Genomic DNA, 17,049 nt, shown 5'->3' with positions numbered 1-17,049 from the left:
CTGGAATGACATACAAATGCTCCTTATCTGACTGAATATCAAAAATACAAAGTTAAGTCAAACCTCTCTTTTTTCCTGAGACAATTTTAGTACAATTCACAAACATGACCTTGAGGAGATTTACCCAAAGGAATTCTTTTAATAAGAATGCTTAATTGTGCTGTTACTTTAAGCATATTAAGCAAATGAATCAGAGCAATTTCAAATTCATTCCTAAAGAAACAAGCATTAGTGAATGAATGCTAGGCGTGCATTTTCCCTGTGATATGATACAAATAACGAGCCCTGCACTGCGCTGAACTTAGTACTAAGCATAAATCATGTCTTACTTGTGAATCTAACTATCTAGATAGCTTGGGGAGTAGATGCTTATTCTGAAACACCTGCATAACTTTAGTCATCGTCTTGCAGTAAACATGGCGCCACTGATGCTGCAGCTTATTTCAGACGATAAATGCTTTCATTATATACCAGCACAATGCAAGTCTGACAAATCAAGTGATGAGCTGATTTATTCTTATCTATTCTTTCATGGGATGTGGGCGTCGCTGGCTAGGCCAGCACTTATTGCCCATCCCTAATTCCCCTTGAGAAGGTGGTGGTGAGCTGCCTTCTTGAACTGCTGCAGTCCATATGGTGTAGGTACACTTACAGCGCTGTTAAGGAGGGAGTTCCAGGATTTTGACCCAGCATCAGTGAAGGAACAGCAATATAGTTCCAAGTCAGGATGGTGTGTGGCTTGGCGGGGAACTTACAGGTGGTGGTGTTCCCATGCAGCTGCTGCCCTTGTCCTTCCAGGTGGTTTGGTAGGTGCTGTCGAAGAGCCTTAGTAAGGTCCTGCAGTGCATCTTGTAGATGGTACATACTGTTGACACTATGTGTCAGTGATGGATGCACTGAATGTTTAAGGTGGTGGATGGGGCGGGGGGGGTGTGTGTGTGTGTGTGCAAATCAACTGGATTGCTTTAACCTGGATGGTGTTGAGCTTCTTGAGTATTGTTGGAGACGCATTCCTCCAGGCAAGTGGAGAGTATTCCGTCACACTCCTGACTTGTGCCTTGTAGATGATGAACTGGCTTTGGGAAGTCAGGAAGTGAGTTACTCTCTGCAGAATTCCTAGCCTCTAATCTGCTCTTGTAGCCACAGTATTTATATGGCTGGTCCAGTTCAGTTTCTGGTCAATGATAACCCCCAGGGTGTTGATACTGGGGGATTCAGTGAAGGTAACGCCATTGAATGTCAAGGAGAGATGGTTAGATTCTCTCACCTGTGAGGCGCGAATTTTACTTGCTACTTATCGGCTTAAGCCTGAATATTGTCCACATCTTGCTGCATATAGACACGGACTGCTTCAGTACCTGTGGTATGATTATACCACACTCTATTTCCAGCCTATACTATTTATGTTTTGATTAGAATTTAGACACAGTACCAAATGTTATTTTCATATATTATTAATATAAATCTGCTCAGTGCTCCAAGTATTTTGTAGAAGATGCATTCTTACTGGTGAAGGTGTTTCATGTTGAGGAAGTTCTCGTATAGGAGTTCTGCTTTCAGTCTGGTTCTGACCCAGCATGATGGCAATAATCTCAGCAAGTGCTTCATCTACAAACTGTCGAACCATTTGAGAGTCCACAGGAACGCCTGCATCCACAAACAGCTGGAAGCCTCCTCCACCAGCAGCTTCAACTATTTTGGAAGCAAATAATAACATTCAGCCCACTTAGCTCTTACTATTTTCATAACTGAATAAATATTCATGTATAATGCTGCATAAATCTCATTTTCTGTTTTTCAATAAAACCTGCATGGAAAATAAGTGCACCTTTAACAACTGCCAGTGCTAGTTTTACATGTTAGCCCTTTGCTATCACTTGGAGAGGAAGAGAAAAGCTGATTTCATCAAAATGAATGATTTTTTGTGAAAATTCACGAAAAGAATTTAAACATTTTCCATAAATAATCCTTATTTGGTACTATAATCTATCAGAAATATCATAAGAAAAATTATGTTGCTTTTTACCCAAGAAACATGCAATGTCTTGGTATCTTTTTCAGAAATACTGATTCAAAAACCTGTAAGTATCGTTTACAGTCCCAAGTCAGATTAAGATCACATTTATTAATTGATATAATTGCATGTTAAATGCTGAGAAGTGTGACTGAATGTGCACCAGCACACTAAATTCCTGCAGCACAATCAGTGGGATGTGGATTTGAAGTTCCGATCCCACAAGGTGCAATTACCAATTTCAGTCATGCTACAGATTGGAAAGGAAAGAATTCCCCAAAGGGAGAAGTGCAAAACCAGAGGCTGAGATGTAGAGGCTACTCTCTTGTACCTCCCAGTCACAGTGGCTGGTTTGCAGACAGGCATTGCTGCATTCTGTCATCCTGTCAAAGAAAGCATGTGTCACAAGGAATCTTCAGAGAAAAAAAATGGGAAAAAAGCTAACTTATAAAATCCCAAACCATATAGCCATGGGGCAGGATTTTTAGTGCGGTGGGTGCCCGCGATCGGTAGGTCCAGGAGGGGCTGGAAACGAACCCCCAACTGCGATTTCACGCTGGTCAATTACCGGCCAGCTAGCATGAAATGCGTGCTGAAATGCTCAGTGCTGCCGGGGTGGAGGCGGAGGTGAACGAGTGCTGAAGTCAGCACGGGCATGGGGGAGCATGGAATGAAAGCTCCCTGAAGGCAGAGAGCTGCCTCAGGGAAGCTGAAGAATTCAAAAGCAATAAATAAAGATTTTAAAATGCTGAAAAAAATGGCATCAGAATCAGTTGCCTGAACACATGGATGATGAAAATTCTGTCCAAACATTTTTTAAAAAAAATTAATATCGGAAACCTCATTCTGCCCTTGGATGTGGTTTCCTCAAAAAGGCAAAGGCCGTCTGGCCGATTTGCCCTCCCACCAACCGTAATGTTGGGCGGGCAACGAAAAATGTTCATTAATTAATAGGCCTCTTAATTGTTGATGGGCCACTGCCAACTCTCGCACGCTCCCGCTGACCGAAATATCACGCGATTGCGCGATGACATCAGGACACTTGCCTGATATCATCACGTGCTATTTCACACTCAAGCGGGTCAGGCACGCACCTGTATGCCGAGTGAAAAATTTTGCCCGTATGGTAAAAAATAGTGTGCAGAAAGGGGTAAAGAATACAATCTTGTTCAACTAAAATAAGTTTGCAGGAGTGTTATCAAGACTTATCAAAGGTAAATTTAAACCTGGATTGAAGTGGAACTTTGAATTAAAACTCGATATTTTACAATATGACAAAAGGCATTCTAAACCGATATAGCTTTGCATTGAGAAATATGGAGTAGAATAAGCTGGATACTCACCAATATCTGAGTCTAATGGCACATTCTCTTCATCTTCACACTGGCTGACATGTGGCACAGGCTGTTGCTGAAAGGGATACATCTCACTAATGATCCGGGACATGAGCTCTTGTTCAACCCTATTAGAATAAGGTTTTCAATTTTCAATGACATAAAGAAAATTATATTATGCAGGTAAATCTTGAAAATGTAACAAGTCTGCAATTCAGAGGGTTTTAGTGTTTCAGGAATTTTACCTACCACTCGATCAACTGGTTTTCTATGGATTCCTTAGGTTTTATCATTCTGTCTACAATGTCAACAGCTGGTTGAGGGGCAGGAGCAGAGGGAGAGAATGGTGGACCATTGCAGGCAACAGGGATGGACTCAGCAAAGCCCTCCAACTCTATACCGGGCTCGGGTGATTCTTGAAGTTCATCATCTGTCTCTGCATCTGTCTCTGGATCCTAAATACACAAAACAGGCAGAGGGTAAATGGAAAAACATCAGATAATAAACACAATTCTGTTACATCACAGCATAGTTGCTCAGTTTCATCCAGGAGAGTATAACTTAATGAAGTTCTTACTCTATCTAGATCTTTGATGTCTAAACTGAAATCTAGGTTTAAATATAAAGTATATTCTAACAGTCTAAATTTCTGTAATGGTTTAGTTCTGATCAAATTTACATTTTTATTGTTGTATCCTTTTGTACTTTCAGCTCTTTTACTAAATCTGTTTATATATACATATACGGGGAATATATGCGTATTGTTACAATCCCTTGGGGAACCATGAACCAAAAGAAGCAAATTTACTGAATGCCCCCCAAATGAAGAAATTACCAATAAGATTCCACTTTTTTGTAGCTTTTACTTTAACCCATATCAGAACCAACACAAATTAAACATGAATTAACAGGCAAATGATGCTTCAAAGAAAAAGACAAATTGCACTTCAAATAGTCGAAACAACAAAGATATGTCTTTAAAAAACCACAAGCACCAACATCACTCCCCACAGACATGTGACACCATGTGCAGTTTCAAAGTTCTCTAACCTGGCCACTGGTACGTAGGATCTCTCACTTTCAACACAAGCAATTCAGCCCTCGAGTTGCATTTACCAGCAGCTGTCTTCCAACCTAGGCCCCTAGCGACAGTTATCACCTGAATGGCAAACTCCTTAAGCACCTTTTTAGCTAGGTTCTTGGCATTCTTGAAGGCACAGAATCCCCAGCGACTCCTTTATCCGATTGTTTTAATAAACCCCATTAAACAGGCTGGCCGGTGCTGGCAAAACTGAAGGAGCAGCAATAAAACTGTTCAATTCACAATCCCTGATCTACCCATGTCTTCACCTTTCTGTTCTGTTTAACAGCACCATATAAATATGCCTTCTCTGTTCTCCCCTCTGATCCAGCTCCCATTTGTCTCCAGCTCCCTTTATGTCTGACCACATGGCTTTCATATGTTAATTTCCTTCCTGTTGGTACCTGCTTCCAGATCAAGGATTGTCAGGTCACATGGACCAGTATTTCTTATCATCCAAGAAAATTACAATTGATCCCTTTACAAGACTCCTAAAAGTTATTTTCAAACATTCTTAAAAACAATTACAGATTCCACTGGCATTTTAAAGAAATTACAAATTTTCTTTACTGTACTGCTTATTAGTCAAAAGTCATCACAACATATACATTTATATAAGGAACATTGCAGAGTAAGCCTCTGGACAAAGAATGCATTTCCTCAATAAACTAATGAGCAGGATTCTTTTTGGATTCATTGTCTTATTACTATCAATAAGTTTGTACCGTAAGTGTGGTACAAAGAGCAAAACAGGAAATGTTTTAAAATACCATTCTACATCACATATTTTTTCTAAATATGGTCTGTTTATGCATTCTGTATCTCATTTTCAGTATTTTATCCACCATCTTGAATATCATTTTGGGAAAGATTAAAATCAGAATTGGAATCAAACAGGTCCCCATCAATTAAATATCTTTTAAAAAGTATAAACTTTTACTCACTAATTTCACCCCTCCCCTAAAAGTATTTGATTTCTTGAGGGATACACAAGAGTCAGGTAACCTCACTCAATTTACACAGAATTATATAGAATCTACAACACAGAGACATGCTGGAGTTCAAACACCACACAAGACTCCATCCACTCTGGTTTCTTTTTCCCACACTGCCTGCATCCCTTTATTCATTTCTCCCTCATGTGTGCATCAAGCCTCCAGTTAAATGCATCAATGCTCTCTGTTTCCCTCCAGGGATGGGAAACAAGAGTTGGGACTGTTCAGGTACCGAACCCGTCCTGGGGAAATACAGTCATATTTTGGGATTCTTTTGGAGGCGCCCCTTAATTGGCATGGAGATAGGTTCCTTGTCCAAGGATGGGCTCTTGAGGTTGAAGGGCCAATCAGAGGCCTTCCAGCTTAAAAGGAGCCACAGGTTGCAATGAATGGTGAGTTTCTGAGTTAGTACTTCAACATGGAGGCTCTTTTTCATCAAGTTTTTAAAAGTTTAAATAAAAAAGGATATAGCAGTCAGGCCGCCACTGCGGGGATGGGAGGTCAAAGTCCCCAGGCAGGGAGGGCCTCTAAGCCTGCCTGGAGTGCTGGCCCTGTAAGCCTGATGCTGGATGCCCATCTCCAGGCAGTTAAACTGTTTCCGGTCGGCCTTCTTTAAATGAGATTAACAAGGTTCTGAAGGTGCCATATGGCTACCTGCCTTTTGGGGGTGGGAAGCCCTGCCTATGCAAAAATGGCTGATGCCGGGAGTGGGGTCAGGGAGACAGCATCCAGCTGACGTCAGTATTTTCCAGCTGTATCGACCTTGATTTCTGGCCTCAGCAGAGCCCAAACATTCAGTCCTTCACGTGGCAGTGTGTTTCAAATTCATATCCCACTGTGTAAAGAGATGACTTCCAAATTCTTTATTTGATCTGTAGGCAACTTTGTTATTGAGGTGTACGTACACAGTTTCTTAGAACAACAGAATAAATGCTACTTTGTAGAGTAGATGGCAGTTGCAGATTCAGGGCCTGATGTGACTTCATTAATGTGTAAGCCTTGCCAGAATAGTGGCAGTCAATTCAACTGTGGAGAGCATGACAGCTAAGCTCAATCATGTCTTCTTCACCTGACATCACACAAATGCATTTCTGGAAAAAGTCACTAGATATCAATTAGGCCAGGAGCCTTAGCTCTCACCTCCCTAAACCAGAGGTTCTGAGGCCAAGTATATTAGCAGATCACTGCTTTGGCTGAGATCAACTAACTCAACATGGCTCAGCAGTCGAACTAGGAAACATCCTGGCCTGAAATAAAAACAGAAAATGCTGGAAATACTCAGTAGCTTATGGCAGCATTTGTGCAGAATGAGGGGGGGCTCTTAAAATACAGCGCATGGCCAGCCTACCACCTTCCTGCATCCCCAACCTGTCTTCCATTTTACAGAAACCAGGGTGGTGGAGGTATGGTTGGCCTACTCGTCCTTGGGCCTAGAGATTAATGGGTTCTCCACACAGTGCAGTCTTCCGACTCCTTTGACCATGAGGCAGAATTTTGTAACCAGTGGGGAAAATTCTGCTCGTGGACTTAGTGACTTTCTGACATTCTTTTATAGCTTTTAAATCACCAAATCACATTCACCAGATTGAAAGTGGTTCAGTAATTGCATCAGTTTCCTCATTGTCAAATCTGTCCTGTTCGTACTTAAATATGGAATAAAAAGCTTGTTTCAGTAATGGTAACCATGGAACTACTGAATTGTCATAAAAACTCATCTGATTAACTAATGTCCTCTAGGAAAGGAAATCTGCTGTATTTACCTGGTCTGGCCTACGTGTGACTCCAGACCCAGAACATTGTAGTTGATTCTTAACTTTCCTCTGAAATGGCCCAGCAAAGTATTCAGTTGAATCAAAACATGGAAGAAAAGTCAAATAAGGATAAAACTGGTCAGACTACCCAGCAATGACCTATGCACCAGAAACGACAAAGACACAGCCTGTCCAGTTGACCCTGTAAAGTTCTTCTTATTAACATCCAGGCCTGAAATAAAAACAGGAAATGCTGGAAATACTCCAAAATTGGAAGAACTGTCCACAGACGAGTCAGGCAACAGGGTGTATCCTGTCCCATCGGCAGGACAGATTCACCAGAGGTGGCAGCACAGTGGTATACAGTTGGGAAGGAGTGGCCCAGGGAATCTTCAATGTTAACTGCACACCCCATGAAGTCTCATGGTGTCAGGTCAGACACAGTGTTATGATCCTGGACCAGGCCCCCAAGTTTTTGGTACGATCCAGTTAGGGAGCAGTAACATTTTGTTTAAAGTAGACAAAATTTGAGATTCAAGACACTCGCTAAGAGAATAAAGCCGCAAGATTCCACGGGTTTTAAACAAACAAGAATAAACTTTATTTTACAAAGTTAGGAAGATAAAACAATTTACAGTGTCTATCTTATACTCTAACATTCAGAGTTAATATGAGGTACATGTGAATTAACAGTCAAACTGCGGTTGAACACACCACACTGCACAATAAATGGCAGATGCAACCAAGACAGATTCCACGGTTTTCTCAACAACCCACCCAGACGTCAGTAAAAACGGTGAGGCAACAAATCTTGTTGAAACCCTGTCACTCTCATGAAGGATTTCAGTCTTCACATTTGTAGATCTCACCTTGGAATTCTCTCCAAAAGTGACTCCAACTCAGATGACCTGAATGACGGCCCACCTCGCAGGGTTTAAATCTCATCTCCCAAGGCTCTGTTCCCCTGGATTCATAAGTCTGCACTCCAGCACTAACTCACAAGTGCAACTTCAGTTTTTTAGCTGCACCGAGCAAAATACTACAGCTCCAAAGGGTTACCTTTGCCCCAACTGCACGCAGCATGGAGTCATCAACCTTCTGCTGCCTTCTTAGATCTTCAGGGCTTCTCCCAAGCCCTCACCAGCCGCAGCCCTTCTTCTGCTTTGAGCCCTTTCTCTGCTCCTCTCTTTCTTTCTTCTTAACTGGGACCTCTCCCTGTCCCACATCTGGGACACTCTTTTGGGGCTTCTTCCTGTCCCCTGCATGGGAACCTTCTTTGGGAACTCTCCCTGTCCCCTGTCTGGGACACTTCTCGATTATGGTGCTCCAATCCTGGTAACATGACCCCGTTTTCGTGCCATTTTCTTTTTGCCCAGGCGCACTGGGCCCATCCTCCGACCGAAGAACTACGAAATGCCGGATTGCACATGAACCCCCTGCTCCTGGCCTGCACACGCCCAAAACCCCCGAGGAATACTGGGAGTTGTAGTTCCCGGTGACAATAAGGTAAGTTTGGATCTTGTAACAACAGGCAAGGAGAGCTCCTGCTGCTGATGAATCAATACTCCTTAATGACAAGCACCGCTTGGAAGGAGCATGGAGGGTAGCAATGGAAAAGAGTGTACTCTGCAGGGGGGACTTCAATGTCTATCACCAAGGCTAGAATTTTACAGTCGGCATGCGGGCTCGGCAGGAGCGGGCGGGGGCGGTTGGGAAGCCAGCCGCCACCCGTGATCGGCTCCGCGCTGCCATTTTACGCGGGCGGGCCAATTAAGGCCAACCCAGCATAAGATGCGACAGCAGCAACAGGGAGAAGGGGCAGGCGGGGTTGGGAGCTCAATGTCCGTCAGGTCCAATGGCGACCTGGCAGCCAATTCAATAGTGGCCACGGCAACCATGCGAAGGCTGCCAGTGAAGCAGATGCACCTCATCATGGAGCTCATAAATGCTGAACACGGCAGGCGGGAGGGCAGGTTGGCAGGGCAGTCGGCTCCACGTTTTTCTCACTACCCTCCTGGAGGAGGTGGCAGCACGCAGAGAGATCCTTGTCCCCAGGGACAGGAGGGGAAGCCCCCCATCTCACCAAAATTGCCTGGGAGGTGGTGGCATCCAGGGTGAGCTCCCATGATGTGGTGAAGCGCACATGGATGCAGTGCCGTAAGCGGTTCATTGATCTCCTGCGATCAGGAAGGGTGAGTACCATGTTGACATGGGTCACTGAGTACAGCTGTTAGGAGCGGCACCCACCCCCCCACACCCCAGACCTCAGAGCTCTTAGAATGTGAGTGGCAAATGTCAATGAGGCAGCATCTGGGTAAGGGGGTGAGCCCTGGCTGCTTGGAATGAGTGTCTTGCGGCTCCAGGGTCACAAATTGGCTGAGCCCTGCGAGGTGTTCCTCAGGTGGGGTTGACCAGACTGCAATGGCAATGCAGGTACACGGTGGGCTAATCAATGCTCCTCTGCACTTTTAGGAGAAGACAGCCCACAATAATGTAGAGCGGTTGCGGATTGACAGAGGATCATCCCACCTTCTAATCCTAAGTAGATATGAGCAGGAGGCCCTGGAGCTGGAGAGGCACCAAATGCCTAGGTCAATAGGCTGGGGTGAGGTTGGGGTGCTACAGGGAGGTAAGACTGCAGTGCACTGAGGTCAGAATGTCTGTCATAGCAACCATTCCACTGTTGTCTCTATATTGACGTGAGCCTTGAACATGGAATCCCCATTGATAATGTGAAGACGAGGGCAGCCTGATCCGGGTGCCAGGCATGCATGGTAACAGTGTAATGACTTCAACTAATGACATATTCTTGTTCTTCCTTTCAGGCTCACCAGCAGCCCATTGGGATGAGGAGCCTGAAGGCCCACCACTGACCCCAGAGGACAGCAACCATGGAAACACCATCACACCCTCTCAGCCAAGCAGGCACCAGCACAGATACCAGCACCTCGGTGGGCATTACATCAGCGGATAGTATCTTGGTGCACAGCGGTGATGGCACTTCACACTCACTTGAGGTGCAGGCGGAGGAAGTGAGTGCCCAGGGTGCCAGCAGTTGGAGGACTGCTAGGGACCAGGAACATGCTCAGTCGATGACTGATGTGCCTCTGGAGTCGTCCTTGGGGCAGCAGATGCTGGAAGTCCAGCAGGGTATGTGGGAGGATCTGACAGAGATACATGAGGGAATGCGTGCCATGGTGTCCGTTGTGGAGGAGTCGTTGCGGAGCATGAGCAATGCAATGATCCTCATGTCCATGCACACTACCTCCTCCATGGAGAGAGCGGTGACTCTCAAAGAGAGGTTCCTCCAGGAGCTGAATCAGGGGTTCCTGGGGATGCGCTCGGACCTGCAAGTCCTCACACCAGCAATGACCTCAGGTGGTCACTGTCAGTGTGGGAGATGGATTGGGTACCCAGTATCCCAGCCAGGTGCCCATCCATCATTGGTGAGCAGGGAGGTCCAAAGCGACCTGACGTTGGCACACGAGCTGCTTGTTGTCTCTGCGGGCTCCTCTCAGGGCACTCCAGATGATGGCAGCAGCTCCTCCACCACTCTGCCAGTGATCGTGGCATCCGATGAGGCTGCGGCGGCTGGGGAAATCCCAGCTGTGGCACTGGCTGCTCTTTCCCAGGCAGGGCCAGCACAGGCTCCACGGGTCAGACAAGTCATCAAGGCCAACAGGACAGCAGAGTGAGCAGGCTGTCTCCAATGCCAGTGCCAGCAAGGGGGGAGCACCTAGACGTAGCACCCGCAAGCGAAAACTTAAAAGCGTCTTAGGCACAATACAGGCTTATCACCAGTGATATCTTTTCCCCCCCAGTTTTACGTTATGAGATGGATAACACCTTTCAATTTAATTTGTATTATGTATGCCAGGCACCACAGCATTAATTGTGTTTCTGTTCAACAAGCCTCTGGGGGTGCTTCATTAGTTCTGCAGATGCAGGGTAACCCATGATGGTATGAGTGACGTGTTTGTCACCAAATTTTATTGAAATGGCACACTTGAGAAGACCTAAGGCTCTCTCTACCACTGCCCTTGTGGTGCCGTGGCTCCTATTGTACCACTGCTCGGCCTCTGTTCTTGGATGCCGGAGAGGCGTCATGAGCCACCTTTTGAGGGGACAGCCCTTGTCACCCAGCAGCCAACCATCCAGCCGGGCTGGAGGACTGAAGAGCCTCGGCATCTGGGAATGTCTCAGGATGTAAGCGTCATGAGAGCTGCCTGGGTACCTGGCACAGACTTGCAGAATCTGCATCCTGTGATCACACACTATCTGCACGTTCATGGAGTGGAATCCCTTCCTGTTGACGAAGGCACCGGGCTCACCCACTGGCGCCTTGATGGCCACATGTGTGCAGTCAATTGCACCTTGGATGCGGGAGAACTCAGCAATCGCTGCAAAGCCACTGGCTCGCTCTGCTTGGCTGGCCTCGTCCGTGCGGTAGTGAATGCAAGTCAATGCACGCCTGAACTGTGGACAGCTGGTTGGGAGACTCCACACAGATCCCCCACCAACCCCTGGAAAGAGCCGGAGGTACAGAAGTTGAGGGCCACCGTGACCTTCAGCGTCACTGGCATGGAGTGTCCACCACACAGTTGGAGCTGATCTCAAGGCCAATCATCTGACAGATGTAGGCCACTGTCTCCCTTGAGAGGCAGAGCCTCCTTCGGCATTGCACCTCAGACACATTGAGGTAGCTGCATCACTGCCTGTAAACCCTGGCAGCAGGATAGTGGCGTCTTATGCGGCCCCTTCTGTCTTGGACCTCCTGTTGGCCCTGCGCCCCTTGTGCCTGCACCTGTCCTCCCATAGGTTTCTTCCCTGGACCTGAAAAGGGACACCTGGCCTCCATCCCCTTCTGGCCCTCTCTTCCTCCTCAGAGGAAATGCCTCCAGCGGAGACCACAATCTCCATTCCCAGGGTAAGGGAAGGGTGTCTGATACCTGGAAGGCCCCGAGTGATATCACTTTTCCGGGGTCCTGAACTGAAGCCTCTTATTTCTGTCAAAGCAGCTCTGAAGCGAAATGAAGTTGTCCTGTTCACACAAGCAAGCAGCAGCAACTTATAAGCTCAAGTACAAACAACTCGCATTAGCCCCACTCACCTCTCTTATCCCGCTCATGGATAAGGTTTTTGAAAACGTGGCCTACCCGCCTGCCCGCTGCACCCGTGCAATGCCCTGAAAATCACATGGGCTATGTAAAATCACAGACATTTGGTGCCTCAAGGGCCTTAAATGGCTTGTTAATTAATGGCAGGCACACATCCGCTTTCGTCGCACGCCCGCCTAGCAAAATATTGCGACGGTGCACGGTGACGTTGGGATGCACACCTGACGTCATCGCGCGTCATATTATGTCTCAGCATGTCGGGCGCGCGCCCGCACACCGAAGGTAAAATTCTGGCCCAAGAGTGGCTCGGAAGCAAGACCACAGACTCAGCTGGCTGATTCCTGAAAGACATATCTGTCAGCCTGGGCCTGCAGCAGGTGGTGAGGGAACCAACAAGAGGGAAAACTTGATCTCTCCCTCACCGATCTACCTGTCGCAAACGCATCTGTCCATGACAGCAGTGGTAGGATTGATCACCACATAGGATTTGTGAAGACTTACTGCAGAAAAGTGACATTCAGAAACTTGTGATGAGTACATGACGTACATCTACTTACTTAATGCAGCAAAACAATATCGTGGCTCTGTCCTCCTGGTCTAGCTGTGACTGCAGGAGAATTCTGATTGGTTGGTCCAGATCTCCTATTCTTTGTTAACAGTTGGGTTGCTACGGAAACATTTGCTTTTTCACACAGGGTTTTTGTGAGTCATGCTGTTTAGGAATCTGATAATTTAGCATATTCTGTGGTGCCTTTACATGGATTGGAAGTAGTTCTATGAAAATTATAACGGGATTGCTCAAAGGATCCTGTGCTCAAACAGATACTATTAGTTGTTTTTTAACCTGATTGTATAAAATATAAAATTGGCAAACTAAGGATTAGAAAGAGTAAATGGTTATACAAAGCACTTTACAAGATGGTGGTGTTCCTTTTCCTTTAAATGTAATACAACTTCACTTTCCTACTGTCTTCTTCCCTAAAGTTTGAAATGCTCTGTTGTAATATTCACACCACATGATCATAGGGAGATTGGGAACCTTTGTGCTGAAAGCACCTACACTGAAACATGTGACAGGAGGGAAAGTGCAATCAGAATTTTTTTTTGCGTGTTTAATTAAGCTATATTTGCTATGTACATCATAGCTTCATTATAGGTCATTTTAACTGGTTACAGGATGGATTCATCCAGTGGCTGCCTGTGCACATTTAACATATTAGGGTAGAGGAAAAGCAATTGTACAAACAGCACTGTAATTGGCAAAAGAGCTAAAGAATACTACAAAAAATAGGGAACTGAAGCAAAGATCTTTAAAGCAGTGGCTGAGTAGTGACGTGTGTGTAACACACCCCATCTTGCTGGGCTGAGGTCAAGCTGGATGAATGATGATGGACTGAAACATTGATCTCACCCTGTGATCATGTGGACTACTCTCAATCTGCTGAAAGTCGGCATCACGTGATCTCAGTACATTCCAGATTTACGCAGTGCCAAATTCTTTGTTCATAAACACAGTTGCAGTCCATGAGCTAAACTGAGAGAAGCTGTTTAAAATTTACAGTTTTCTCAAAGCTAGTATTATACTTTTTAAACTTAACTTTAACAGACATTTCTGCAAAAAAAATAACTGCCAAAGTAACACCACTCAAAAACACTAAATGGCTCATGTGAAACCCAGAGATCAACTTCCTGGCAAAGGCTGTGGATTTTCTTGAGGTCTGCACAATTTTTATACTGTGGCCTCTTGCCAAGGCAGACTTCCAGACAAACATTTTTGTGCCAAGCACACTGCTTTTGAAGTTACGAAGTGAACTGAAAGGGCATCTGTTGTATTTTGTGCTGGAAACCTGAGTGGTTTCAACTGGCTCAGAAATGGAAAAGGCAGCCCAGGTTCTAGTGTAGCATTTTGTTTTTTTCTGGTCAGATGCGTGTCGTACTTTTTGGAATCAGCATTATACTTTATTGGCCTGGCAATGGAAAAAAGGCATTGAGCCAGAGGCATGAGCTACAGATTAATAAATGTTTTTAAGAGGAAAATGTAATCCATAGAACAGTCTTATTAAAGTTTATGAAATACACTGCAGTGCTATGGAAAATAAAATTTATACGTGTTGCTAGAACACACTGAAATGCTTTTGATTTTGTTTTGGGATAGGAGTACTTGGTTTAACGTTTGAAATTAATCAGGTCCATTTCATTCAGAAATGTAAATTGAAATTACAGAAATTGAAAAAATGAAAGGAACAGAAGAAGAACGCATTATTTTTATCAAGTATGTGGCAAAAACTGATCACATGGTGCAACACACTTGCAACAATAAACTTGAACATAACTTAAGTCATACGGAGTCACATCTGTTACATCTACTGGAAGAGAGATGTGGCATACTGAACCAATTAAAATACGTAACCCATTGAGGTCAGGAATAGTATTTCTCCACCACATGTATAGTTTAAACAAAACCTGGCCCAATTATGATTTTCCTACTATTACAGTACAACAAATTTTTAAAATGCTCCTCTTTAAGGAGTGCAAAATGCTGCTGCATGCTGGCATCACCTCATCACGCCACTGAGTGGTAGGATTCCCAACCATGAGATACATGTAATTAGTCCCGATTTTGTTTATTACATGACAACAGTTTCCAATGTTTCAGCATTGACAAAGGGCCGAATTTAATGTAGCCGTTAGCTAGAGAGCCAGCATGAGTCCCACATCTCCTCTTTTCAGGAAGGTCCACCGCATTAAGTGTCAATCAAGTACTTAATTGGGCAGCAGTGGGCCTTCTCCAGGATCAAGGACCCTGGGGGCGGAAGTTCTGCTTGCTAAGAGCTGCCGGCCAATCTTTATTACTTGGTAGCACCACCAGGAAGGCGGTAGTTACTGCCGGTAATGCACCCACAAGGCCCAGGATCACTGAGGGACCCAGGTCGCAGGTGAGTGATGGCAGGGTGGGGGTTGCAGGGGAGCAGGGTTAGCAACAGGGGCAGGGGGTGGGGACACCCCATTCCCAATGCCAGGTCCCTCAATCAGGCACTGAGTGCTTTTCAACGAGGGGTGCCCCAGTAGCAAGCAACCCCGACAGTGTTTGCTTTTCAGGCTTCTTGAACGGTGAATCCCCTGTCCACCACTGGGTGAATACCAGCGGTGATGGGATAAGGCCATTAAGTGGGCATTAATTGGCCACTTAAGGGCCTCAATTGACAACAGGGCAGAGAGGCCGTCCATGAGTCTTCCCACTACAGATTTAATTGTAGACTTACCCCCACCATCAAACTTGCCACAGCAGAAGGCATTAAATTCTCACTGATATTTCAAAAGTACTTAATTGGCTGTAAATTGCTTTAAAAAGTCCTGAGGGCAAGGAAGGTGTTACGTAAATGCAAGTCTTTCTTTTTATGCTGTGAATGGGGGGGTGGGGGGAGATTGGAAGTGGGAAACATTAGGCAAGTTTGCATTCACCTTTTACCAGCTAGTCCAATGGCAGCACTGACAGAAACTTAACAGGTCAGCTACCCGCACTGTCAGATGTTCCTTGGGAAGGTGGATGAGTGGGGGAGGAGTGAGGCGATGCTGGCAATTTCGAAATGTCCAGAAGCACTCAGAATCCCAACAAATGTTTTAGGGCCATACTTGAACTTTGCAGGCTTTGTTCAGTTTTTGCTGGTCAAAACCAGTCGTCCTTAAAGAGATTGTTGGAGTTTCTGTTTCTACTCCTCACTCTATAAAAATGCTGCGTCAGCCTGTGCTTGCCCCCAGCACGGAAGGAAAAAACAGTTCGGACCAGTACTCTTATTCCCCAGTTTTTACTGGTGTTCCATTTTAAGGTATACAAGACCAGTTCATTCCAGTATTCTTATTGCCCAGCTTTTACTGGATTTTCCTACTGGGAACTCAGTTCACCTTCCCCAACTCCACCCCCCCCCCGCCCACCTTGGCCTATAGCTGCAGGCTGCATGGGCAGCTGAATTTCCTAAAGCTCCAGGATGCCTGACAGGCATCAGCTGGTCTTATGCAGGTGAGGCCTGAGGCCCAGCTTTCAGCAAGCCTCAGGCTGTGGGCTTTGGGTGCATATTTTGCCCCAGTTTCTGAAGCTGTGTGAAATTATTTCTCCCCGTTTTCTCTTGTGGTGTTTGTCTCTGAGGTTTTCTCACTTTTTCCTGTTTCTCTTATCCTCCAAGTCCATCTTTTTCTCTCTCTTGTACGTCTCCCATTCTGTGTGACCACGTAAAACACAATTTGTCTCTCAGGGTCCACCTGGTTTTTCCTCTTTCTCTCTTTCTTTATGTCTGCCAGGTTTTTTTTCCTGTCACACCATTCTTTTATTCATCTCTCTCATTTTCTATATATTTTTTCACCTATTGAATGTTTGCTTCATTTCTCCTTCACTATGCCTTTTTTTAGTGAACCCACTGCCACTTAAGGTCACTCCTTATGTTTATTTTCACTGCCCTGCTTTTGTGGCCATGATTGTAGACAGGGAAAGCTATCAACAATGTTGTGTCTGATAGAATAGCAAGGTTGGTCAGGACCCTGTGTGGAAGGGCAAACTCGGGTCAGGGAAAGCAATAAGACCAAATGCTGATGCTTCATTGTGTGGCTGCATTTGGAAGGGAAATTTAAGTAAAGGAAGCATTCAGGTTTTAAAATTTTCATTCTTGTTTTCACGTTCCTCCATGCACCCCATCCCCATCTCTGTAATCTCCTCCAGCCCCACAACCCTCCAAGATTTCTGCAATCATGTATAATCCTGGCCT

General features: G+C 45.3%; 1 protein-coding gene across 1 annotated transcript in view; it reads right to left on the bottom strand.

Annotated features, from left to right (window-relative positions):
* Nucleotides 1-17,049, bottom strand: part of kiaa0586 (KIAA0586 ortholog) — a 657,376-nt gene that overhangs the window by 126,787 nt on the left and 513,540 nt on the right. The window contains exons 21-23 of the mRNA XM_078562702.1: nucleotides 3,598-3,803; nucleotides 3,358-3,476; nucleotides 1,508-1,692 (exon numbers count right to left, since the gene is read on the bottom strand). Of these exons, the coding sequence (XP_078418828.1) occupies nucleotides 1,508-1,692; nucleotides 3,358-3,476; nucleotides 3,598-3,803 (510 nt within the window). The remainder of the gene's footprint in view (nucleotides 1-1,507; nucleotides 1,693-3,357; nucleotides 3,477-3,597; nucleotides 3,804-17,049) is intronic.

The sequence above is a fragment of the Cetorhinus maximus genome, chromosome 18, assembly GCF_964194155.1.
Source record: "Cetorhinus maximus chromosome 18, sCetMax3.hap1.1, whole genome shotgun sequence".
Classification (NCBI taxonomy): domain Eukaryota; kingdom Metazoa; phylum Chordata; class Chondrichthyes; order Lamniformes; family Cetorhinidae; genus Cetorhinus; species Cetorhinus maximus.
Note: the sequence above shows the minus strand (reverse complement) of the source record. Positions and strands in the feature narration are given on the sequence as shown.